The 27991-nt window shown below is 37.9% G+C and overlaps 1 protein-coding gene across 2 annotated transcripts; it reads right to left on the reverse strand.

The window, feature by feature from the left end:
- Positions 1–15: 15 nt before the first annotated feature.
- Positions 16–27991, reverse strand: LOC127621582 (beta-1,4-galactosyltransferase 6-like). Of its 2 annotated transcripts, XM_052095238.1 has the most exons (9): positions 27314–27991; positions 17456–17572; positions 17209–17322; positions 15634–15755; positions 13988–14104; positions 13599–13786; positions 7763–7885; positions 7402–7503; positions 16–2348 (listed from the first exon to the last, which is right to left on the reverse strand). In XM_052095238.1, the coding sequence occupies exons 1-9, from the start codon at positions 27462–27464 to the stop codon at positions 2201–2203; spliced, it is 1182 nt and encodes a 393-aa protein (XP_051951198.1). In that variant the 5' UTR covers positions 27465–27991; the 3' UTR covers positions 16–2200. The 2 variants fall into 2 exon arrangements, with proteins under 2 accessions (XP_051951198.1, XP_051951199.1); XM_052095239.1 differs by lacking the exons at positions 17209–17322; positions 17456–17572; positions 27314–27991 and adding an exon at positions 16719–16858.

Consider the following 27991-nt stretch of genomic DNA (forward strand, 5'->3'; position numbering starts at 1 on the left):
AGCAACATATGGTACATCAACAACTCCTAAACAATACAATTATATACAAAGGCAAACATGTATCAACAAAAAGACTAGTCTAAGTGTCGTTTTCCTACATCTTGTGATGCTCAAAACTTTAACAGAATAAAGTCGTCATGGCCCAAGTGTACTTCAAATGCCATTCAAGAGCAACGCAGACATCGCTCTCTCATCTTGGCCCAACTAACTGTCTGATCAGAGTGCAATATTGCCCAGTACTTCACACTGAGAGCCACACACACAGACAGACGGACGGACAAAAAAAACACACAGGTTGAGACGCACGGCAAACCCTGCGGAGGGTGTTTTGGCTTTAGCAGCTGTAAACCCGACCAGTCATCAGATCAGGACTATCTGCGAAGACCTGAAAGATAAACTCTCTCCGTAAACACCTCGTTATAGTTTCAGTCAAATCTTTCCTTCATCTACTACATTGGAGTGCACTTCAAAACAGAGACAGGAGAATGATTATGCTATTAAAAAAATTGTTCACCCTAAAAAATGAAAAAGTGTCATAATTTACTCACTTCCATGTTGCTCCAAAAAAGTGCAACTTTCTTCTGAGGAACACAAAAGATGATATTTTAGAGGATGTTACATTTTCTGAATTCAATAGTCACAGTTGATAGTGGCTCACTTTAAAGCGTACAAAAGTACACAAAACTGTCCTAAAAGTAGTCCATGTGACTCATGCGTCATAATCCAAGTCTACAGAAGGCATACAATAACTTTGTATAATGAACACACTGAAATTTAAGTTGCTAATCCAAGCTACAATCCAATATAGCGACACGTCAATAGCATCAAATATCATTGGGTCTTGCTCTTCTAGTGACCAACATCATAATGTCATTATACAAGAACCAATGAGGTTTGATCGTATTAAAGTGTTTATCAATAACAAAGAAATGTGGTCTGTTCATTGTACAAAGTGATCGTATGTATTCAGAAGGCTTGAAATATGATACAATCCAAATTAACTACATTTATGACATTTTTAGGTGCGTTAAGTTTTAAAGTGAGTCACTTTCAACTCCTATTGTACTGAAATCAGCAAACTGGAAATCTTTTAATATATATCATTTGAGTTCCACATAAGAAAGTCATATGAGGTTGGAACTACAATAGAGTGAGTAAATAATGACTACATTTTCTTTTCTTTTTTTTTGGGTTGCACTATTCCTGTCTCAAAAGCAAAGACAAAAAGAAACATTCAATATCAAAAAAAAAAAATAATAATAATGAAATGTTAAAGACAAAATAACCATGTAACAAAAAATGTAATTAAGGCATGCAGCTGGTAATCTGTTCGTTGTTTCTGATTCATTTTCCTGCATTCTAATGGTCATCGATGATATTTTTATGAGTCAATCAGTTAAAATTAATCCCACACCCATAAACATAAAAAAAAAAAAAAGATTAAATTAACAGAAGTCAAAACAACAATAGCTGCCAAAAGGAAGAGTACTTCCAATGGAATCGCAGGTAATAGCTAAAGCATTGTTTAAAAAGCCAGTTATTTACAGGGGAGTCTGGGTCATGCATTCACTTGTCACAGCTTTCTGTATAGCCATGGGATTGAAATAAAAACCTTATAACACACCACTGGAGTGAAATGTATCTCTCAATAAAAGAAGAAAATGTGTAACTAAAGCCGAATTTAAGATTTAAAATACATCCATTTAAATCGCATTGACTTCTAAACAAGTATTGTCTTCAAAAAAGATATGTATAAAAAAATTATACTAACAGAACATGAAAAATGTCTATTGGCATCAAGAGTGCTGTTGTAATGTAAAACCAAGCTTTCAACAATGTAAGCACATATGAATGTATTTACAGAGTCTGATAGCCTATCAAATTCTATTAAGGCTTTGTAGTAAACATCTGATTTGTTGATGCTGGCACTCCCCACCTTTTTTAGAATGTGTTGTGATCGGATTCACTTAAGCCAACATGGACACAGGAACATGCAATTAACCATACACAGTCACACTACACACCTTCACAGATATGATCCAGTGATCTAACACACACACACATAAACACATCACGCAATTAACTGTGCATTAGACCGGCCGTTGCCCTTCTCATTCCTGTTTTTAAGGGCATTTGGCATCGATACGTCACGTTTTCCTCCACCCTGACCCCAGGGTCACACAGGGGTGGGCGGAGCCTGTCAGTACTCTGTTATGGGGGCGAGCTCAGGACTCAGATTCACTGTGATGTTTTTATACAAGCTGCTCAGAGAGATTTCTGGAGTGTATTGAAGATTTTTCAAGCCGTCCAGATGTTGCCTCTCTTTTGAGTACCTTAGCAACTTGTACCTGAGAGAGAGAGAGAGAGAGAGAGAGAGAGAAATTTAACTCATGCTAGCATGTTTCCAGCATGTCCCTGGGATAATCTACAATATGCCAAGGCCAATAAAGTTATTACTGTAAATATGCTTTTGTCAAGCGTAGGTCAATCCACTGTGGGTTACATACCAACAGGCACATACGAATACAACATTGGTTTGAGGTCAGGCCAAGTGTAAATGTGTCAGAGGTAAAGATTGAAAATGCAGTGGAAAGAAAAAAATTCTCACCCAAAAATTTTAATTCTGTTATTACTTACTTTCTCTTCACTCTCTAGATGTTTAAATTCTTGCATTATTATCTTGCAAAAAATTCAAAATGACTTCTAAAATCATAAGATTTTATTTTTATTTTTGTGAGGTACAGACAGAAATTTAAGTTGTAATCTTCAATTCTGCAGAAACTTGCATCCAGAATCCGAAATAGTGCATCATTGTTGCCAAAACAGTATTGGTTCTCACGTGTGTAATAACCGAATTGGAGCCCATTTTTGAATTTTGAACATAAACGTGGTCTAGATGCAAGCTATGGTGAAGGGGAAGATTATCAGTGAATAACGATGTAAATTTTTAGTTTCTTACATTTTGTTCCTCACATAAACCTATTGTTGAGTTACTGAACACTTGGATTAACAATGCTTGTACGTGTCAAATGAACTACTTTTAAGACACTTTTACAATGCTTCACCCCCCCCTCCTTTTTGAGCTTGACAACAGTGGTGCTATGAACGAGTATAGTCACTTTTCCATCATCAGACTAAACGGTTCAGAGCATGGTGAGGAACGATTATACCATGTAGCATTTCTACTTTAGCACGGTTCAACACGGCATGATTACAAACCGTTCTCAGCCCGGATTCCTTGGGTGGGACGGCTTTAGTACGTGGGGATTCATGATTGTCAATTTGCCAAAACCAAGGTAACTCATTTGTTTTGAGGTAGTTGGAAAAATTCGCAATGGTGACGTTAATAAAATTTGATAAAAAAATTTGCATGTTTGGTGCATCTTCATGATGGTTTAACTAGTATTGTACATCATTTTTGTATAAGGCTTTTTCATCAGTGAGGTAGATTACACTAACTCATTAAAAGTCATATCATATCACTCGTATAATATTTAGTAAATAACTGTCCTTTTTGGTAGTCTAGGAACTGTGTGCGTTTGTGTCCAGTGGCATGCACAATCGCTCAGCTAATGATGGTAAAACTCTTACCTTTTTATGACTTATGACATGTCTTTCCTGTGCTTTAAGCCAAAAGTATGCTTCGCTCAGATGCCAAGAATCCATGTACAGGGCACACAATGTAATTCTCGTCGTGAGCACTGAATGCACGCAGCCTGATGTTTCTAACGACACGTATTTGAACGTGCAGAATGCACATGAAGTTATTTGCACTAATCAGTGGGTCCACAAGGTGGCAACACTTACATTTTGAGCCATTGCTATCACAAATAAGTGCTTGAAGATGTAATCGCTGCTAAACATCAGGAGATGAAGGTAAAGACAACAACAGTGGATGTGCAAGTCAAGAGAGCGTGTGTGAGGAGGTCAGAAGATACCTACATTTGTATAACTCTAGTCTGAAGGAATATAAAGACATATTTAAGTGTCTAAACTCCCGAGGAGAAAGTCTGGTGTCTCATAGCAGTCGTAGCGCACATGCGCGCACAGTTATATAGAGTATATTTTGACAGGCTCGCGTTTGACTGTACACAGACGATGAGCGTCCGCGTCAAATTGGAAGTATACCTTATATGCATAAGCGGAGTCAAAACTAGGGAAAACAGTAGTCCAACAAACTGGAATATGTGATCCTTCTTTATAGTGCACTCGTTCCAGTGTTTACCTCTCATGCTGTTGCCAACTGACGTATTTGTTATGTACATTCAAGCACCACAGTGGACAGCCGCAGTTGCAACAACAACCGTTCAACCAGATGGTGGAGACTGCGTAAAGATTCTTCAAAACGGAGTCTTAATTTTTGGGTGAACTACTCAAATTATTAATTGGTGAGAAACAGAAGAGAGATAGAAGGCGGAGCAGTGATCATGCTCTCTATCGATGAAGAAAATAAGGAACATCCTTAGTGAAACTGACCCTTTGCTAACTCAAACATGAAGGGACGAGTGATCACATTGAGTGAATTACCTCAGGAAATATTTTATAACATCTGGATAACATTGCCTGTATCTAGTAATCTTATCTAGTGGCCAAAAAGGACTCCAGTACTCCATGGAAGTACATCCAAAACCTGAAAGTGGGCAAAGAAATGTGTGATGGATAAATCTATGTTCAACTAAAAAGAGAGCTAATTTATTGTTTGGATTACACTAATATATATATAAAAATAAATAAAAGGCAAATGCTATTTACACAGTGTAAAAAGCAACAAAAAGCATCTTCTTTGCACTAACTGCAAATAGTGGAAGATACTTTAACACCCCTGTTTAAATACAGGCATACAGTATAGGGGCATCACTGCAGCATTTTTATTGTGTTTCTTTGGAGTCCCACTGACACTACACCAACCCCTAAATCTAACACTAACCTTCCCTTACAAAAAGTAACCACCATAGTATCACCATAGTATTTTTCTAGTAAAATCATAGTAACCACAAAATTAAACATGGTTACTATTAACTACTATTAACAAAATGTTACTGTAGTAACACCATAGTTAGTACATCAGAACTATAAACAGTTGAAGTCAGAAGTTTACATACACCGTAGCCATATACATTTAAACTCAGTTTTTCACAAATCCAGACATTTAATCGTAGAAAACATTCCCCGTCTTAGGTCAGTTAGGATCACTACTTTATTTTAAGAATGTGAAATGTCAGAATAATAGTAGTGTGTATGATTTATTTCAGATTTTATTTCTTTCATCACATTCCCAGTGGGTCAGAAGTTTACATACACTTTGTTAGTATTTGGTAGCATTGCCTTTAAATTGTTTAACTTGGGTCAAATGTTTTGGGTAGCCTTCCACAAGGTTTTCACAATAAGTTTCTGGAATTTTGTCCCATTCCTCCAGACAGAACTGATGTAACCGAGTCAGATTTGTAGGCCTCCTTGCTGGCACACGCTTTTTCAGTTCTGCCCACAAATTTACTATCGTATTGAGGTCAGGGCTGTTTGATGGCCTCTCCAATCCCATGACTTTGTTTTCCTAAAGCCATTTTGCCACAACTTTGGAGGAATGCTTGGGGTCAGTGTCCATTTGGAAGACCCATTTGTGACTGAGCTTTAACTTCTTTGCTGATCTCTTGAGATTCAATATATCCACATACATTTCCTTCCTCGAGATTCCATCTATTTTGTAAAGTGCACCAGTCCCCCCTGCAGCAAAGCACCCCCACAACATGATGCTGCCAACCCCATGCTTCACAGTTGGGATGGTGTTTTTCCTCCAAACATAAGTGGTCATTATAGCCAAACAGTAAAAAAAAAATTTGTCTTCATCAGACCAGAGGACATTTCTCCAAAAGGAAGATCTTTGTCCCCATGTGCATTTGCAAATTGTAGTCTGGCTTTATTATGGCAGTTTTGGAGCAGTGGCTTCTTCCTTGCCGAGCGGCCTTTCAGGTTATGTCGATATAGGACATGTTTCACTGTGGATATAGATACTCATCACCTGTTTCCTCTAGCATCTTCACAAGGTCCTTTGCTGTTGTTCTGGTATTAATATGCACTTTAGGCACCAAACTATGTTCATCTCTAGGAGACAGAATATATCTCCTTCCTGAGCAGTATGATGGCTGCGTGGTCCCATGGTGTTTATACTTAAGTTCTATTGTTTTTTCAGATGAACGTGGTACCTTCATGCTTTGGAAATTGCTCCCAAGGAGTCCCCTGACCCACAGGAATTGTGATATAGTCAATTAAAATTGAAACAATCTGTCTGTAATCAATTGTTGGAAAAATTAATCATATCATACACAAAGTAGATGTCCTACACGACTTGCCAAAACTATAGTTTGCTAATATAAAATCTGTGGAGTGGTTAAAAAATTTGGTTTAATGACTAAACTAAGTTTATGTAAAATTATGACTGCAACTGTAGTTTCCACCAAAACACATTGTTACTAAAATATTAATACAGTAAATTCATGGTTAATTTTATCTGGATCAAATCCTTCTTTCAACTCCCCAACATTCACTGTGACCAAATCACTGTGAGGAATCTCTTTTATTACTATTAGTAGTATTATAGGATATATTAATAGTACAGACATGGGGACAACCTATGTCAAGGGGTGGAATTTGAATCCGGATCTCCAGCACGACAACACATACACATACCGTCGTTAGACCCAGAGCTACTACAGCTGCACATGGGGGCGCAGTTTGTCATGAAATCCTGTTTCCACCAGACTATTGGAGAGCAAATAGTAACTTAGTTATCCAATCTCTTAATCTACTTAATGTCTAACCCGTTAACTGGTTTGATGTCTCTGCCCCATCACGAAAAATTGTAATATGCCCGCCTTCATTTGATCAGCAGTTGACCACAAATAAATCTGTCATGGCTGTCTTGTGTGGTCTGAGCGGTGGTGTGCGGAGTTAGTGTAAATAGACTCTGCCATAAAAAGATGGGCTATTTGCACTTAGTGTAAATAAACACTGATTAAAAACAAACAGTTATAGTATGTAGTAAAAGCATTTTCTTTTATTATTATTATGCAAAAATACAATTCTTATTTTTTTTATTGCTATATGAAAAATGTTTCATTGATTAATGACGGTTTAAATTAAAAAAAAAACGTGCAATAGGCCTAAATTTACTTTTAGTTTTTAATCACTTTTCTATAAAAAGCATGTTTAATGTGTAAAAAAAAAAAAGAAAAAAAAAAAAGATATATTTATTTTAAATAAACATTTTTATAAATACATAAATATTTTGATAGATTAAAAAGGCTAGTTGTAAACAGCGGAGTCTAGGTCAAGCCTTCTGTAGTCAGTCTTCAGTATATTTATACAATTTTTATTTTTTGTAAGTATGTGTGTTTATGTACTCACCTCCCCAGGAACTGGACCTCTCCTCTGTGGTGATGGGGGATAGATTTGTATTTGCCAATATCTCCCTCTGGCCTGGTCACATTGAAACCTGCGTAATGAACCCTGAGAACAAGAAACACAAACACACAACATATGTTTCTGTTACATGTTAATCTATTTGTTTATGATAACCTGCTTCATACATCAGATACAAACAGCATTATGATGCAATAACTGTTTGCTGGATATACTGGGCTCACTGGCCATTACAAACTAAACAGTGTAATAAAAAACGAACTGGACAGTTTAAAAAAACAAAAAAAAAACAATTGTTATTCTGCTCTTATGATTATGCACATGCAAATGATCAAACATAACTGACCTGTTCCAGAGGTCATCGTCCTCTCCGCCCCAGCCCCAGAACGCATTGGGAAAGCCATTGATCTTACGGAATTGTTCGACAGTAAGTCCACTTACTCCACCGAAGAACTCATTGTAGGGAAGTCTGAAATAAATACATTCACACTTGGTAAACTAAAATACCTCTACTCCACCATCACTTGTAAAACATAAAAATGAGATGAGAAGGGGAAAATAAAAAGAATGAAAGAAACCTTACCATCAGGAATCACTTGAAAGCAATAGGTAACAAAAGAACAAGCCTGTTTAAGAGTAAAGACTGTGATGCTACTTCACAAGGAGATACAGTACACATTTACTTGTTTGCACCCCTTTGGTTTTACCCAGAATATGTCCAGAGGACAAAAATAGCCTTATTCAGGCAAATCTTCAACGCAAGGTCTAAAATCAGTCCATGGTGATGCTCAAAATACAGGTAAATTATTTAACTACACTAATCCAAACACTTCTGAGAGGCAACTAGGGCTGCATTTACATCACAATTCACAAATTAAAAAATTTGCATTACACGCATGACCCTAAAATCACCATGTCTCAGAAGCATTTTAGTCAAAACTTGACTAAAGGGTTCATGAACGGTTATTTGCCAGGAGTTGTGAATAAAGAACATTCCAATAGTTAGCCTGTGTGTCAAACATTACTTAAAAAAGCAGGGATATACATATATCTTCAAATGATAAAATAATTGTACAACTTTGTTGCCATGACGATGTAATGTAATAAACCCTAAAATGACTGTTAAAATTATGATTTTAACAACTTTACTGCTCAAATAATACAAGTTTTAACAGCAGAAAGAATTTTCATTTAACTCATGTAAAATTCATAATTAAGTGCCAAACCTGATATGTGCTTAGCCTGCTCAAGTTCACATTTCCACGAGGCAGCAAATTCGATTATTTTTATGTGCATGGAGTTATATTGCTGAGGTTTAGTAGCCTCTTGATTTTTGTTTGCTTTGGATTTTTAAATGGTTAAGCACTGAACTTGTCTAGTTATTGTACATACAGCAAGAGATGCTAAAAAAATAAACTGTGAGATCTGGGTCCATCCAGTGAGTGTTCCCATAGAAAAACAGTGCAGACACAAGCACAAATGCCTGTGGACAGCCCCTAACTCTCCCTATATATAAATTAAAGAAAAAAAAAAAAAGAAATGTCCTCTCACTTTCTGCTTTTATTTTCAGCAAACTTAACATGTGTAAATATTTGTATGAACAAAAAAAGATTCAACAACTAAGACAAACTGAACAAGTTTCTAACAGAAAACATGTGACTAACAGAAATGGATTAATGTGTCCCTGAACAAAGGGGGTCAAAATCAAAAGTAACGGTCAGTATCTGGTCCATCTCCTCCTCGTGGACTGCACCAGATTTGCCAGTTCTTGCTGTGAGATGTTACTCCACTCTTCCACCAAGGCACTTGCAAGTTCCTGGACATTTCTGGGGGGAATGGCCCTAGCCCTCAACAGATCTAACAGGTCCCAGACATGCTCAATGGGATTGAGATCCGGTTTTATAATTTAATCGTTACCCTTTGAATCGTAATCGAATCGTAACACGTGGTCTGCCACTGCGCGGATGATCAGCTGTCCTTCCTGTCTCCCTGTAGCGCTGTCTTAGGCGTCTCACAGTACGGACACTGCAATTTATTGCCTTGGCCACATCTGCAGTCCTCATGCCTCATTCAGCATACCTAAGGCAAATTCACGCAGATGAGCAGGAACCATACTCATCTTTCTTTTGGTGTTTTTCAGAGTGAGTAGAAAGGTCTCTTTAATGTCCTACGTTTTTATAACAGTGATCTTAATTGCCAACTGACTGTAAGTTGTTAGTGTATTAATGACCGTTTCATTAATTGTTTATGGTTCATTGAACAAGCATGTAAAACATAGTTTTAACCCTTTACAATATAGATCTGTAAAGTTATTTGGATTTTTACAAAATTATCTTTAATATACAGTGTCCTGAAAAAGGTATGTTTCCTTTTTTTGAGTTTATTAAGAAACTGACCGGAACCTGCCCTGACAGCACAGCGGTTTGTCTGTTTACATCGGGCTCAGATCAGGGTTGCAGACCTCTACTGCATGTGAAGAATAACCGAACAGTGATTTTGGTATTCGAATGGAGGTGTGTCATCAAACAGTTAACCGTACATCAACTATCCATGCACTTTCCAAATGCAAATCATTGTGAAAATGCTGAAAATGTAAGAAAAACCCTAAATGAGAGGAAGAATTAAATTAAACCATGCAAAAGGACCTTATCTCGACTGCAGAGTTTTCACCCGTGACCACAAGGGTCCTGACTCCTGAAGAATGCCAAGCTGCCAACAAAATTAAATGCCAATACATTTAGGAACACTGCAACTTCAGGACTGAAACAGAAGAAACATTGTGTTGTGGAAGGCCAACTGAAATTCTTCAGCACAATCCCTAACCCAACTGAAATCAAACTACTCCTGTAATTGAAGAAAAACTGCCCATAAATGACTTTACAAAAAAAAAAAAAAACAGTCCCAAGATTATCAAATTAAAGTTGGACTACAGTTTATTAGAAAGAAGTCAAACTTTCTCTCCACTTAATCTCCCCCACAAGCTCACAAGAGTGATGAAGGAAACGACAGCAACATCTAAACACACAAAAACATTGTATGATAGCAAATCACAAGACACTTTTTTAGTGAAATAAAAGAAGCTGTGGTTTAAAACACAAAACTATTGTTTTAGCACAACATTAGGTGGTATACAATTTGTTTCATGAAGCAGTTTTTCCACATTTTATGCAGTTTTTGGTGAAGTGAATTTCAAACCTGTAGATTTTTCATTTCTGGTTCAGTGAAAAGGGCCCTGCAATCACCTTCCCATCCTCAATTGGACAAAACCTCAAATACAAACAAACACTCCAACCAACCAACTAACTAAACACTCACAAACATGCTGGATATATCTCTTAAGATCTTTTCTACAGGTGGTGGATGACAACACAACAGTCTGTACACTCACACACCCTTAAAGGGATAGTTCACCCAAAAATGAAAATCCTCTCATCATTGTCTCACCCTAATGCTATCCCAGATGTGTATGGCTTTCTTTCTTCTGCTGACCAAAGATTTTTTTGAAGAATATCTCCAAAAAGGTCCAAAAAGCACAAAGGCATTGTAAAAGTAATCCAGTGGTTAAATCCATGACTTCAGAAGAGATATGATAGGTGTGGGTTAGAAACGGATACATTTTAAGACCTTTTTTAATATACATTTCCACTTTCACATTCTTCTTTGTTTTTGTGATTTGCATTCTTTGTGCATATCACCACCTACTGGGAAGGGAGGATTATAGCAAAAAAGGACTTAAATATTGTTCTATTTCTCACACATATCATATAACATCTGAAGATATGAATTTAACCACTGGAGCGGTGTTGATTACTTTTATGCTAGCTTTATGTGCTTTTAGATAATTCACAGCTCATTGTGGCAATACCGATAACCAATACATATAAAAGATTACATTTTTAATCCTTTAACCTGGAACTGCCATCTAATACATTAAAAGCTTCTCATTTGAAAAATATGTGTCATTTAAAAGTTTGTAATTTGGACTTGCTGCTATTTAAAGTTTGGCAGATGTAACATGAACCAGAAATGTGCCTATTACAGATGAATGTTGATTTGAATGAGAAATAAATGACAATACACTTGCATAAATTATAGGTAACCATTTATATGTGTTTACGGTAATCCTGATGGCATTAAAGCAGAATGAGGCTATACACAGCATGTGACGAACATTGAACGATAAAACACACAATGCAAACCCTAATCTCTGCAAACATGATGTAATATTTATGATAATAGCCAGACTGCATGTGCAGTGGTTGTGTGTGTGATTGTTATGTTTGTGTGCTTATGCGCGTCCCATTCGCAGATGCTTGTTTCAGCACTAACCTGTAACAGTTCCACTGTGTAACTTATGAAATTTGAACACAACAATTATAATGGGAATAGGTAACATCATACAGATCGAATGGTCATGAGTAGACTTGCCAAGGTATCATCATTTTCACACCAGTGGGGTGTTCACATTCAAACCGACTAACACCGGTATTACAGCTGATTGGATGCTAAGTGGTACTATGGGGTAATTTTCGTTAAGCAATAGCCTACACAATAACGCAAGGCAGCTTGATTTCAAACTCTGAACTTAATTTTTTATTTATTTTAACTAAATAATATATGAAAAAAACTGAAAAAATATGAAGTGTACTTAATATGTGTGTTGTAACATTTGTGAAGAGCAACATCCCTTTGGCACTGAAACTAATTCATCTGTGAATTTTCTCCATCATGGGCTACCGGTTGGGTATTTCATTGGCCAGGCAAATACATCACTTATTATGGGATGTCGCAGGTTTAATGTTGGTGTTTTATTACCTTTCATCCCAGGTCCCAGTTTAGCTGCTTCGGAAGTGTAATGACTTTGAGCGTGTGTGAATAAATTATTTTTGTTCCCTCCTAGGGCTGGCGATATGCAAGAAATATTTGTATTATATATTATACTATTCATGCAAAAAAAGAAAGAGCGAGAACCATGTACATACGCGTGTTCCACGAGACTGCACGCCTCGAACAAACAGCGCATCAGACATGCACATAGAAGGCTTTTCTGTCATCTGTCAAAAATATGAAACAAGTGTGTTTCTTCAAGCACGTGTCTGTGTGTTTAACAGCATTTCTTGGGTCATTCCGAATCCGAGACGTCGGACTGTTACTCACCATGCACATTATATTCACTACCTGCAATTAAACATCTGTCAGCGCACGTACTTTGGTGCCTGTGTACTTTGATACGCTGGTAAAGAAAATTTGGTTTTCAATGCGTTATATAGGTTCATTTGTCATGGGTCAAAAAGTTTTCATTAGGCAACTATTCTTTATTTAAGGCTATTTTATTGATATTGGAAGTTCCATTCATAATGTTTCCCCCTTTTACCAGGCATCATGATATTAGAAACCTCTTCAACTCGTTTCACTTACAAACTAATGTTTTTAGCCATCTGAAGTCACTCTGTAACAATTCTGTCAAGATCTATGAACCGCATTAGGTTGTTTTAGGGCTGTTGTTTCACAATGAAACAATTGTTTCACAATGCTGTGCTGCAAGTACCGATGTGCAATTTCCCACATTCTGTTTATGTTTCATTAAGTAATACACAAAAATGATCGCTCCCAAGTAACATAACATACGTGTTTTTGTCACGATTTCATTTATTGCCTCATGAAACACGACATGGGAAATGGCATGTTACTTACAGCAGATGATCTCTAATTAAAACCAGACCCAACACAACGTAACAAGGTGCAGAGATGTTGAAATAATCCACACGGAGCAAGTTCTCACCTGCTCTCACTCACACAGACACACTGTACACATGCGCACTGTCGCTTGCGGCTGCCCGAGTCCTTGCCTGAAGGAAAGATGCCGCAGGCAGTCAGAGATTATTAGTCACATGCAAATAAACCAAAAAATGATCGCCGAAAATATTGCAGTTAATTCCATTATCGGAGTGATAATAATATTTCGATTTTCCCAGTTATCGGCCAATAAGATATCAGCTGCCGATATATTGTGCATCCCTAATCTAGAGCCAGGCTATAAAAAAAAGAAGTTAAACAATGAGAAAAATATGATTATGCCATATATATAAATAAAAGGAGAGAGGGGGGAACACAAAAGGAGGAAGTGAAAAAAATGAATAACTTTGGAAATCTAAACCAGTGCTTGCAGATGGCTCACTTACATGTACATGTACTTGTCGAGCTTCGCGGCGAAGTGTCGAGGCATCTGACCACAGCCGTAGTAATTATGGTCGTTTTCCGGGATGTGATCGACGTCATGAAACACCACACAGTCCCAGTCCAGGTCTTTCATTGCCTCTTTAAAGCCCACATTAAACAGCATGGCACGGTTGAACGGCTGAGTACCCATCTAAAAGCATAATCACTAATTATTTAAAATGCATAGGAAATACAATCCTAAAGACAACATGCAAGAGTCAATCAAAATGTAAAAAACCATAAAAGAAATGCAAATACTACATTCTGGTTTTAAGCTGTGAGGGAGACACCTCTAATGTATACACCAGTGGTTGGCAGTGCAACATTACAGTACAGAACTGCATATGCGTACCTGTTCAATGACATAGAAGGCAAACTGCAAGCGTTGACGTTGGAGCATAGTAGTGAGGTGCTGAAAGAGAATGGGAAGATGCTCATGGCGATTCCTAAAGGGGATTAATATGGCCACCTGAGAAAGACACAAAACCAGTTATGATGATGCCATGAATGAACATACAAGTGACAAACCTCTTGTTTGTGAGGGCCAAAAAAAAAAACTGTCTGTTCATGTGGGAATATATCTACTAGCGATGATTTAATAAGCATTGCAAGGCATGATCTTTAATCGTGTATCAAATGTAATTCATTACTATCCATTGTTACTGAGTATTTGCAATTTTATATAATTTACTTCCTCATCAAAAAAGTTATCACTCCAGTCATATCAGTAACCTTATAAAAGCTGATTTAATATACAGTACATGGAGAAGGTCCACACATGGTTAGATTCACATGACCAGCTGCATACTGCTCACTAAATTTCTACAAGCTGATTTTAAATGATGCTGCATCCAAGCCGCTAGGTGTCAGTGCAAGTCCAAGATGAAACAATTACAAAAGTTACTGAGTGCACCTTTAAAACGTATACAATTTTAAAATTGCATGTTAAATTTTGTACGTTCATTATCTTCATATCTTCGCTTCATTTTCTCACCTGCACGTGCTAAATAAAATTTACTAAATTAAATTATAATACTGTGAACTAGCCTACAAACAGACATTTCCAGGACTTCCTGGAGTGTCCCGACTGTCAAAATAAAAGCCAGCGGGTATTAAAGTTAAAGGTGCACGACTGAAATATATTAATGTTGTATTTTAAAATTCTAAATGTCAATAATAATTATTCAACTTAATTATAATTACTATTTGTTCACAAATAACAACAATATTTAAGTTGAATGGGTTCCAAAAAATAACTGCGAATGAAAAGTGGACTGATATCCTCGAACTAAATTGGAGAAAGAAAAAAAAAAGTCCAAATACAAGTTGAAAAAAATTGTGCAATGAAAACTGGATTCTTTTTTTGCTGAAGACTTAGGCTGGAATTACTGTAAATTTTGCAGCTACATTACCCAGTATAATAGTTAACAATTAAGCTTTTCTTAATAAGCTATACATTTATATTGAAATAATGTGTACGATTGCGTTTGGTGTACAAATGGGAGTGTGAATGGATGAATGAGTCACAGTGTAAAGTGCTTTGAATATCGTTAAGGTTAAAAAGGCGCTATATAAGTGAAGCGCAGACCATAATGTGTAGTTAGAGGTTTGGGTTTCTTTACATTTAAAAGAGTACCATTTGTTCCACACAATGAGGTATAGATATTCTAAAATGAGATTTCAGATATCGGATTCAAAGAGAAAAAGTTGTATTGGTGCAACCCTAATTATTACAGGAGCATTCTGAATTTGATGTTTTCACTTCCTTGCTACATTTGCTGTGAGGAAGTGATCCCCTCAGTGTGAGAGACAACGTTGATTCTGAAACCAGACTAGGTGTGCACTGTAGAGATGAGACTCAATGGTGCCAATGGTAAAGTTGTTCTGAACTTGTGTAAAGAATGCAGAGCAATGTGTCATTTCCATAAAGAAAAACAAAGGGACAAAAAAAAAACATGGACACAACATCTATAATATTTAACTGCCACAGTGACACACCTTCCAGCGTGGTTTGCAATCTTTGGGCTTCCAGTGGCCTCCGAACTGAACGCCGAGATGTTTAAGCCTTAGTTCAATCTCCTCCATAGGTACCTCAGTCATGTTAACTTCCATCTGACCCTCTGCAAATGAAACAGCAGCATTTTTCAACCAACCAGCTAAGCAAAGAAAACACCCTATGTTATCTGCAATGCATATAAGTGCACACATTTTTGCAGCATAAAACAGATCTGTTGCACATAACCACATCGAGAGTCTGCAAGAATTCTAAGCAAATATGCATGAGAAATGTGTGATAAGTGTCCTGAGTGAGAGACAGAACGGAGTATGTGAAAATTGAACGTTTCGAAGAAAATTTGAAAGTCACTAGATCAAGGAACTCTCTTACTCAGTTTTAAACCCCTTCCTATTAAGGCAGTATTTTAATGCATCAGGCCAATTTAAGTGTTACACTTGTGTAAAATCACCATGCAACAACTGCTTTATGCAGCACAATTAGCTAGTAGCTAACAGCTAGCGGTCGTGTTATTGTTTTGGTCAGTTTGTGTAATGTTTAAGATGATGTCACGGCAGTAGAGGCGGCGCAACTATGACGACCAGCCTATAATCCCACCCACGTTGAGAAACAATTGAAGGAAACATGCTATTGTTTCGTTTCTTGATACTTATTGAAACGTAACATTTTAAGAATGTGTTCAATATCATATTACCTATTTTTTCTGTGGTGAAATTGTACTGGTATCGGTACATTCTAGTGAAATTTTGATATTGTGACAACACTAGTAGCCAGCAGCTGTGATTCCCTTTTTAGGGTGTGTTCACACTTGGCAGGTTTGGTTTGATTTAAACGAACTCTGGTGTGATTGCTCTGTTAATGTGGTTTATTTGAACAAGTGTGAACACTGCCACACGAACCTTGGTGCGCACCAAACTAGTGGACCGAGACCCCCTGAATAGTGGGTCTCGGTCCGCTTCCAAACGAACTCTGGTGCGGTTCCACTGATATATGAATGCAACATGGACCAAAGACGTCTAAACGGACCAAAAACAGGAAATAATTTGCCTAATACTGATCTCAAGCATACCTGGTTCTTCTCATCATAGGAGCAATGTTGCCCATTACAGTTCGGTACAGGCGTCAGAACTGGCATCAGCTGTCCTTGCAGCATATCTTCGTTTGTGTGTGCAACGGAGGAATTCCTGGCGCTGTTTTGACTCCTTCACACATTTTATTAGCTCTTCGTTTGTTCTCAGCTGGTAAAAATACCACCATATATACATATATAAATCCAACGAGTGCATTTCGCCAAGCAGTCAGCATTGTTTAGGATGTTTGGCAAGTTCAGTCACAAAATATACGTCATAAAAGCGGTCCAATCAGGTTGTGACATTTTCCTGATGCCTTTTGTTTTGTATCTTTAGGTTCAGTGTTAAAAATGCCAGCGTGAACGCTAAGCGAACCAGGATTAACTGTATCATTTTCCTTTTGGGTTTTTGGTCCGGACCAAGAAAACCAAAAGCACCGAACTACAAGTGTGAACACACCCTTAGGCTTGTTTAACTTAAGGCACTTACTCATAGAAGGTAACCGCTCGGGGCAGGGCAGGTTCTGAGAATACGTGAAGTTCTCAGGGAGGTATGTGGTTGGCTGAGCGATATACTCACTCGAATTATTCCCATCTGGATAATCTATAATATCAAACAAACAAAAAGACTGATTAAAGCAGAGAAACAGGATATTTGCAAGTAGGGTTGAGTTTAAATAGTAGTCTGGTTATTGTAGGGAGTTAATTTATGTATGCAGGCATGTGTGCTCTCTTACCTGTGCCGTTCAGAGTACTATTCTTATTGGTGTACAGCCTGATCATGTGACCAATGGTCCGCACATTGTCTCGTAACATGATACCCTGAGCCTGTACCATGAAGAAATATGTGTTGACTGCAAAAGAGAGAGATTTAATGAGGTTAAGAGGACACAATAGTTATGAATCGTAACAACAGTAAAATGACCTTGTGAGTCGTAACGTACTCACTGAGTTGCCCAGAAAAAAAAAAGTAAAAGGGTAAAGTCGCAAATGTGCAAATGTAAAACTGAACAAATTGTTTTATTTGTTGTTCATTTTAATAAGTTATGAGAAGCATTCCAAGAAATGTATTTGTAGGGACAATTATATCATTATGTCTTTAGTAACAGTCCTGTTTAAAGGTATAGTTTAAAGTATACAAAAAAAAAACAAAAGGAATAAACATAAGGGCCACAGATTGACTTTTACAACAATGTACCGTCATCCTAGCCAGTAAATTCTAGTGATAGACTGATATTATATATTTGGTTATTCCGCATAAATCAATAGCTGAGCCTGCTCAACCAACACCACCCATATGTGCTTGCTAAACATTTAATTTCAAAACCATGCATATTAACAAGTTAATAGGTCCTGCATTTACTGATATAACAGCTTTCACTCTTGGAAGGTTTTCCAATAGATGTTGGATAATGGTTATAGGGTTTTGCTTTCATTTAGGCAAAAGAGCACTGATGTTGGCTGATGGTACAGAAGATGGTTCCAATTCATCCCAAAGGTGTTCACTGGGGTTTAAGTCTGGGCATTGTGCAGGCCAGTCAATGTTCTTTCACACCAGATTCAAACCATTTTGTTATGCTAGAACAGAACACGGCCTCATTTTACTGTAAATGTTTGTAATGTCTAAGGACATTACATTACTGTATGCTTGATTTAAATGCTTTTTAAACTTTTAAAAAATGTAGACGAACTAGCCAAACTTTTGAATTTAAAGGGCTTTTCCACATAGTTTTTACCATGTAATGGATATCTATCTGGATTTAAATCTGTTTTATGATATAGACATAGAATACAGTCATTATATCAGCTATAGTTGAACAGTTGGTGTTGGTAAGGACAATAACATGTAATTAGGCTCCGTTTTGTACACGTGATCCCGATCAGGAAATACAGAGGCTAAGAGCAGCACTTTAACATGGTAACAACAAATAAATAGGCTAAATAACTATAACATCTTATTGCACAAAACTATCAAAGTAAGAAACACACAAACAGAGCAGCACAAAGCCGCTTTGCCCATTCTTCATGCAGAATGGCACGTTTCAATGTAACCAGCGTAACCAGAGTGCTAAACACCAATAGGGACAAACTTACATTGGTTGGTCCTAACCGCCCAGCCTAAGTATATCAACCATTGCCAGCAGCCATATCACCTTGTAGCTCAAGACCAGTTAACTACTGAAGCTAAGCAGGATTGAACCTGGTCAGTACCTGGATGGGAGACCTCCTTGTGGCAAACTAAGGTTGCTGCTGGAAGAGGTTTTAAGGAGGCCAGCTGGGGGTGCTCACCTTGCATTCTTTGTGGGTCCTAATGCCCCAGTATATTGATGGGGACAGGTTGCTGTTGCTTCATCCAGATGGATGCTGCACACTGGTGGTGGTTGAGGAGAGTTCCCTGTTCACTATGTAAAGTGCTTTGAATGTAGTGTCAAAAAAGCACTATATAAATGTAAAGGTCATTCATATTGTAGAAACCATAGCACCATGGTCTCTACAAGCATGGAATTCTTTTGGGAAATGCAGCCCAGAGCTCTTCATACAGTCCAGAGAATACCAGTGAGGAAAAAACACACACATTCTTGGGCACTTGTTATATAAACACAGCAAGGGATTTTGCTATTTGTTTCCTAGTGGCATGTGTTGAAGGGTTTCCTGGATTTGAAGTGAAGGGTTTTACAACAGGCACTGAAAGCAGGGACAGAAGCCTGACCTGTTTAATGTCATCCAGCTTTTTGAGTGGCACCATGGTCTATCAACACAAAACCTGATTCCCAAGGGGGCAGTGAAATACCTTCTTTATTCTAACTGCTATGAGGACAACACTGTTCAGTGAGCCCTTAAACATTAGCAGTGGCTTCAAGCACCATGACATTTTCGTAAACACTCAGTGAAACAACTAAAGACAACAGTCGTGCATTGATCAGGAAATTTGAGGCCGATACCAATCACCGATATTCTTTTTTAAGTGCCCTTAGCCACACTTTAGCAAGTTATATTCTGCAGTTATGTTTATGCCCCACATGGTAAATTTACATTAATTGTATTGAAAACAGTTATTAATAGTTCTGTTGTCAATATCAAAGGTCATTGTGACATACTGGCAACCAGTAAAAACCATGAGGGCAACACACAGCAGAAATATGTAAAAAAAATTAATAAACTTGTCTTATACTAGCTCCAAAACTGCTCCTGTGAGGAATCATTAGTATTTATGATTTGTTTACCACCTTTGGTGTTTTGTTGTAAAACAAATCACGAATTATTAAGCAATAAGTGAAGATGCTGTGCCATTACTTAAGGTTAAACAGTAATATCTGTTATTAGTGGTATTATCACCAACATTAGTCTGATTTAAATTGGAATCCTCAATTAAATTGGGAATAGTGCTGAGATATTGAGAGCATGTGGAGACCGTGCCTGTTTGATTGACACCGAGAGCACTCATGCTGAAGGGGGAGAAGCTAATAGTGCTCATGATCGCTCAAACAGTCTCAATCGCTCTACACAACATCTAATTGTCACAACTCAATTTACATCATGTATACTGATATTTGCATGTTTATTTGTTGTTTAGTTTTATGCCCGTTTGCAGTCTCTTTATCCTCTCCGTGCTCACTGAGCAGCAAGTCAGAATTACTACCGTAATTACTAAAGAAAATGGGCAACTTAATATTCATACACAAGTAATTCTTACACGTTTTAAAAAAAACTGGCATAGTCATCTAAATTACACCATGTCTGAAAGTTTAAATACATGAATGACTAGAATTGCTAACAATTTACCTTACAGTGTCCACACTGTCATGCATCAAGGGCTGAGCAAGCGCTCATTCATTAAAGTAGCAGTGTATGTGTGCTGCAAAAAAGATCAGCCTTGAATCTCGGCCATTCATGGATTTAAGACGAAAACTGGACAACTTAGATAGCAGCACCCCTAAAAGACAAACTGCAAAATGTTTAAGAATAGATACATTTGTTGTGTGAAAGTCCTACTAAAGCTATGGGCAAGAGGTTGAGATGAAAGGAATCTAAAGCTTAGTTTTACTATAGTAACCTCACTTAACGAAGTAACTACGGCACTTGGCCTGCGGCCTCGTGCCTGCGGCTGAATCACAGCAGTGCTGATGTAGGGCTATATAGCACGATTGCAAGTGTGATATTGCTTATACAACAGTTCAATTAACAAGTAAATTTAAAAAAATTAGAAAAAAAACAGAGTACGGTCATAAAAACGCATTTGTGCATGGAACTACTTTATTACGCGACCGATCAGAATCTGCCGTTGATGGTTCAAAACGATGCGTCCAAGCCTCTGTTAGTAATTCAAAAATTTCACTTCAGAAATAGTATCACAGCTTGTGCTGTTTCTAACAAGTTATTGGATAAACACGCAGAGAGAGAGAGAGAGAGAGAGAGAGAGAGAGAGAGGAGTGTGTGCAATCACCTGTTGCCAAACCCAATCAGATATTTCTCAGTGGAAAATAGACATCCAAGCGGGGGTATTCCTCTCTATTTCGTGGTAGCCGGTGTGCAAGAGTCATTCACTATAACAGCGATGTCCTCCACCATTTTAAACAGTATGTATCCAATGTGGCAACTCCGATAAAAGGCAAGCACTTGAGTTCTGTAATAAATCAGTCTGTTGAGTCTCTCAGCATGAGCCTTAATCCTGAAGTTGTCCGTTTAAAGCCATTTCCTCGCTTTGGTAATGTATTAGTATTAATACGAGCAATCACAGAGCACAGTTCTATGAAAACAATGACTAACGGATTCACTTTACATCACAAACTGGCTCATATTACACACAAAAATGCCACCACCTGCTGGCTAACATATGTCATTTCAAAAATAATGCCACTAACTCCTTACAGACACACTTTAGTTTAGAACAGCATGAATGCGGAGTGATACACACACAGTGAAGCATCTGATTGCTGATGCTGTCACACCATCAGTGCTCATGTAACGTCTCTCGTCCAATCAGATTCGAGGACCAGAACTAACTGTGGTATATATACATATTTAAATATATAGGGTAATTCTCACAGAACCAGTCAAGAAAATGTCATGGTCCCTTTTTACTGCAAAATCAAAAGGAACAAAGAAAATATACTTTGCTCATAGAAAATAAAGAAATGCAATCTTAAAAGTGCAATCAATAATTTTTATGTCTTCTTGGATAAAGCGTGTTCGGTGCTAGAGAAAAATATTCAAGAATTCAGCACAGAAAGATCAGCTTTGGTGTACACAGCACTGTTGTTTTGTCATGCTGCTCACTAGAGACGATGAGAGGGTGTAACTGTCCTCATGATGTCTTGCAGTCCAGATGGAATCAATCAAGGGTCTAGCCTGGATTCCACGGTGACTGGTGTAGCCTAATCATTAGCAAGGCAGCTAACATTAGCAACTTCATAGAGACATAGAAAGCCAAACTGATTGTGTTTTTTGTGACACACACCTGATCATCTAGAAATAGAACACAGGTAAAATACCGAAAATTACCCAAAAGCTTAAAATTGATATTGTGGATTTTTTTTTGTGATAAATATCGAGATTCTTTTATCTCCCAAGAATAATATATACATATACAGCCACAACATTAAAACTACCTGCCTAACATTGTGTAGGTCCCCCTCGTGCTGCCAAAACAGCACCAACCCGCATCTCAGAATAGAATTCGGAGATGCTAATCTTCTCATCACAATGGTACAGAGCGGTTAACTGAGTTACTGTAGACTTTGTAAGTTCGAACCAGTCTGGCCATTCTCTTCGCTCATCAACAAGGCATTTCCGTCCATAGAACTGCTGCTCATTGGATGTTTTTTGTTTTTGCCACCATTCTAGTAAATTCTAGAGACTGTTGTGCCTGAAAATCCCAGGAGATCAGCAGTTACAGAAATTCTCAAATTAGCCCAGCTGGCACCAACAATCATCCATGTGATTATCTAATCAGCCAATGCTGCACATCATATGGCAGCATTGCAGTGCATAAAATCATGTAGATACGGGTCATGAGCTTCAGTTAATGTTCACATCAACCATCAGATTGGGGAAAATTTTGATCTCAGTGATTTGTACCGTAGAATGATTGTGAACGTGGTGATTCATATTATCGAAATGAAAAGCTCTCAAAGCTAGAAAGACAGCCAGTAGCTCTAGGCAGTTGATAAGTCACAGCCGTTTCACACCTGTTTCCAGGACGGTGTCAAAAGTCAGGCATCCATTACACACCATGCCCCAACCTGTGTTGGATGCATTTGTGGCCAGCACTTTCTTTCTGAAACTTGACCCAGGATAACACCCTGTTGGTAGAAGGCTGGAGCTGTCCATGGTGCTAGAGCAGCCAGACAGTGGCAAGTTACCGCAATGCACATAAAAATTTAATTACTTCAGTGGTAATGTTTTTTCAGTTTGAAATGAAACAGACACCGAAGAATGGTCTGAACACGCTCATTCATGAGGTGTGCAAGCATGAACTCCTGCCCGAAGTGTGCTTTTCACCCAGCTGACATTAGACCAGATTTTCCATATGGCAAAGCAGCAAGTCTCTGTGCACAAATTGTGCTTAATCATTGTAAACACCAGCTCTGACACGCCTGTGAGGACATGCCACGCATTCGCGCAGCAGGCTTATTAATTAATATGAAACGACCTCTATCGTGTTCTTTGCAACAAGGTTGTTTATTTTGGCTTGTAAAACCGGTGCATTTTCGGACAAAACCGTGGAAGACAGAACACCATTGAAATGGTAGCTGACGTGCATACTGGATTGTATTCATGTTCGATCATTTTTCAGCACCCAGTTGGTATGCCAGTAAAAGCTTGCCATGAGTCCACGTAATGGGAAAGAGGACAAATTGGTTTGTTCATAACATGATATAATGCGCCGCTCTCCATTGGGATGGGGTTGCACATAATATCAGGCATTGAAGAGAGAAAGCTCTTAATTGAAAAAGTGTGAGTGTCTTGTGCATGTGCAACAAGCACTGTAATCTTTTTGCAATCTTTGTAATTCATTACAAGATATAATGCACCGCTCACCATTGGGAAGCGGTTTTGCAAAATACGTGGGCTTGAAGTGAGAAAGCCCTTTATTGAAAAAGAGTGAGCATCTTCTGCGAGCTCTTTTTACAACCTTTACAATGGCTTCAGGCTTGACAGAACCAGACACTGTTGAAACTTCAGTGTCAAAGAGGAACAGTATGTCAGTTGCGTGGGACTATTTTGGCTTAAAAAAAAGATGCTGCACAGCATCAGGTATTGTGGAAAACCTGCCTTGCTAATGCTGCTACCTCACGGTACAACACTACTAACCTGTATCATTGCTTAAAAAAACACCACAAAGCCATGTACAATAGTGCATAACATTTTTCCTTTCTAAATTTAGTTTTATTAATCAGCATGTACCAAGTATTTAATAATAAACAAATAGATTTCTGTTCTAATTTTGTGAAATTATTCAGATTTCATCATCTCTGACAAGGATGAAAGACAAAACAATTACTAGTGTGTAGCCTAGTCTTTCTCACTTTAATGAAAATAGAAAAATGGTCCATTCAGACTTTTACATTTTCAAAAGTTTCTCCCTGGAGATACTCCTGAACCCCCATACATTATCATTCCTCAGTCACAAGGGCTTATATGCCCCCATACTTGGATATCTGTATGTAAAGAAATATTAAAATAATTGTAATTAAAAAATATATATATATATACACACCTTCATTATGATTCAAAATGAACAGATCCTCTTATAACATTCATATCCAACTGCACTCAATTGATAAACTCTATAAAATATTGTAATATTTTCATAGAAGATCCCTCAAACACCACTGTATTGGCTGTGTCTGGGCCGCCAATGCAGTTTTGTAAAGATTATTTAGACTGTTTAGGATTTTGTTTTCTCTTCTTTTTTTGGAAATTCAAAAAAATGTCCAATGTGCAAACGTGATTGACTATTGTGATAAATATCGATATCGAATGATATGAAAAAAATATTGTGATAATATATTTTAATATAAAGAAAGCCTGGTGTGAGATTGAGTAAATGATGAGAGAATTTAAATATTTGGGTAAACTATCCCTATAAGGGTAACTAAACACCTGCTCAGAGTCTGACTCCACCCACTAAAAATATTTGAAAATGCTGGAAAAGTGGGCAGACCCCGGCGGGGATAGAGGGAACGAACTGAGTGCGGTGCTGAGCGGGGGACCTGAGACTCCTAGTGACGGATTAATTGACAGCTGCTGTCAGGCTCTATGTTATTATTATTCCTCACACGGTCGCAAGACGACATGTACATGAATCTGGCGTGGTGAGCTGGAACCTGCTTACGTCAGCTGTCACCGCTTACGTCATGAAGTACCGCAAACAGCCAATAGGAAAATGCAACTGCAGTAGCCACAGGGCAGCACTCAGACGTTTTTAAACCATATATTGTACAATTAAAACACTTTATACACAAATGTCAAAAAAATTACTTGAATCAATGACCAGTACTAATAAAGCCCCATGCTTACAGATCATTAACTAAAAAACGTTGGTTTAGGGTTTAGTTACCCTTTAAGGTCAATTTATTAAAACAGTCTGAATGTATTAAAAACAAATTAGCTGAAATGAACATATATTAAGTGGAAAATACCAATCCTTCTTTAAATTATATATATAAATTACAGTAGACATCGGTCCGGATGAAAAAAAAAAGAATGAAAACATTTTTACTTTGAATAAACGAAGATTTAATTGAAGAAAACTATGCGTCTTGTATTTTTTGAGTTTCAAGCTTTTCACCTCTTACAGTTTATCACAGTTATTGATTTACTGATTTTCATGCATTAACTATTGTCAAATGAGAAGATGTCTTAAATTTGTCAACCCTATCTAGAAAATATAATTACAGTGCTAAACCATGCTAATGAGAAAATATACATTGTTACATGTGGTCATTATGGTCTTACAACAATTACCACAGATAAAGTTATTGTGCTAAACTATAATAAATAATTCGGATATGTCTGGCTTTATGATCTTAGCAGTTACAACAAGAGGCAATTGAGCTAAACAAACAGATATAAACAGCCCACAATTCAAAACAATTCGTATGTTCAAATTTGTATGGACAGCATTAGCAATTCACGAATGAACCATTGTATAGTGGATAATGTTTAATTTACCCATTTAGGGAATCTAACAAACTCGTTGTGCCTCAAAGCCCAGCGAGCTGCCTGCCTAGACGAGACATATCCAGCTGCAGACCCGCAGCACCACCAGTTTCAGAACCCCAGTTTCAGAACTCCAGCGCCAGAACCTGAAGTGAGGGGCGGAGTTATTGACAATGAGACAAGCATGACGGAGAGCATGGTGAGTTGTGTAACGGTTTTGACATCATGTTGTGAAAAAGTATCGCATATATTAAGTTCAGCGTTTATCTGCTAAATATTTAATTTGTGCATAACTTTATCATCTTAATGAAGCTTGAATATGTTGTCATACTTTACTGTATTAAAAGTTTTGAAGACATCTTGTGAAGGTGTTAAAGTGTTTGTTCCACGTTCCTCTGTTATATGCATTGTTTGTGAGTTAATGTTACCTTATAGTTGATGGGTTTTTTTATGTTGAGATTATTGTGTGGTGCTTTCATCTCTTGTAGAGACATTTCGAATGAATGAAGACCACAAGGAAAAGGCCCGCAACAATCTCCTGGAACAGTCAGAAGCTTCCAGAGAGCCCTTTCTATTTCATTTTGTGTTCAGGGATGACATGGAGTTATTTTAGCAAGAATGTAAGGACAAAATGGGCCTGAGAGTGAATTCCTCATTTGATACATTTTAAGTTTAATTTATACAGGATTGTCATGATAAAATGGGCCTAGGGGTGAATTGGTCATTTGTTGTATATATTTTTATTGTTTCTTTTAAAATTATGCTGAATCTTCTCTCTTTTTTTAGTTTTTTGGCATGTTTTATTTTACATAAAGAAAAATGCATGCTGCACATGTTCTTGTGAAATAAAGTATATTTCATATAAAATGCCCATAAGTTTCAAGCATTTTTTTTCACCATCATGATCAGGAAGTAACTCTCATAATACAATGAAACGGATAACTATATACAATTATATTACACAAGATCAATGTTTTAAAGTGCTTATTGTACTGTACCTTAAAGAATCATTATAACATACGTATAAAGTATGATGTTTCGTTTGTAATAAAAGCAAAGTACTCTCCAAAAACGTTAGGTGGCGCTACTCGGTTTCGAACGTAAGCTCCGCCCCTCACTTCAGGTTCTGGCGCTGGTGTTCTGAAACTGGTGGTGCTGCGGCTCTGCAGCTGGATACTATTGGCCTAGACAGCACATATGGTCGCCATGGAAGCGTGCGTGCAGCACTGTACGTCATGTCAGCATTTCTGAGCATTATTATGAGGCTGTGGTGCCCAAAAAAGATGCCGATCTAGGCAAACAGCCTGCTGATCAGTATTTGTGGTTAGTGATGAATGAAACGCGATTAACACAGCGATGAGTAACTAAACCAGCTGCAGTTTTGATCACATTACTCCCATTCCTCATCATGATCAATACAGATAATTTACCTATTCCAGGAGCCGCATAGATGAAGTACAGGCAGGTCGTGGACATGGAGAAGAAAAAGACGAAGGCCATTAAAGAGCGGTTGGACAACCGCATCAGCCGTCTCCACTTCAACATTGTACCCTTGCTACGAGCTATCCCCATCAATCCCATAAAAACACGTAGATAGAAGAAACGCAGCGCTGATCTGATGTGTTGAAACGGTCATCCGTGTGAAATGTGGCGGTGAATCAGGGGGCTGGTGAAGTCCGCATCGTTCATTCAGCCGGCTGCAGCGAAAGCTAGGCCGCGCTCTCCCAAATAGTCAAGAAATGTCCTGATATAAAATAAATATTTAATAAAAATCTGCAAGGGCCTACATCAAACAGCGTCCGGTCTCGGCGCGCGGTCAATACGATGCATTTTGTTTCGCTTGATTTGGCAGCAGCTGTTGCTGCTGTTTCTTTGGTGTTCCGGTGCGTTTCTATCCCGGACGCAGAGTCGAGAGAGCGCAGACACGCCTCGTTGCGATGTTCATGTTTTGGAATGATGAAGGGAGTGAACGTGATGATGAGGGACCTGCCCTTCCTCCCCCTCTCGAGAAACCCCCGCTCCGGCAGCCAGACCCCCGCCCTAAAGAAACCCGACACAGAAGCGCTTGACCTGTTTTGGGAGGGGGGGGGGCAACGATAGCCGGGAGA

The sequence above is a fragment of the Xyrauchen texanus genome, chromosome 28 (genome assembly GCF_025860055.1).
Source record: "Xyrauchen texanus isolate HMW12.3.18 chromosome 28, RBS_HiC_50CHRs, whole genome shotgun sequence".
In the NCBI taxonomy this organism is placed as follows: domain Eukaryota; kingdom Metazoa; phylum Chordata; class Actinopteri; order Cypriniformes; family Catostomidae; genus Xyrauchen; species Xyrauchen texanus.

Bases quoted from the DNA above. Each gene is read 5' to 3' on its own strand.
- LOC127621582 (XM_052095238.1), bottom strand. From the start codon at position 27,464: ATGGGATTGATGGGGATAGCTCGTAGCAAGGGTACAATGTTGAAGTGG. The intron at 17,323-17,455 runs GTAAGAGAGCAC...TTGATATTATAG, and splicing joins TAGTACTCTGAACGGCACAG to ATTATCCAGATGGGAATAAT. The intron at 13,787-13,987 runs GTACGCATATGC...TTATGCTTTTAG, and splicing joins CCTTCTATGTCATTGAACAG to ATGGGTACTCAGCCGTTCAA.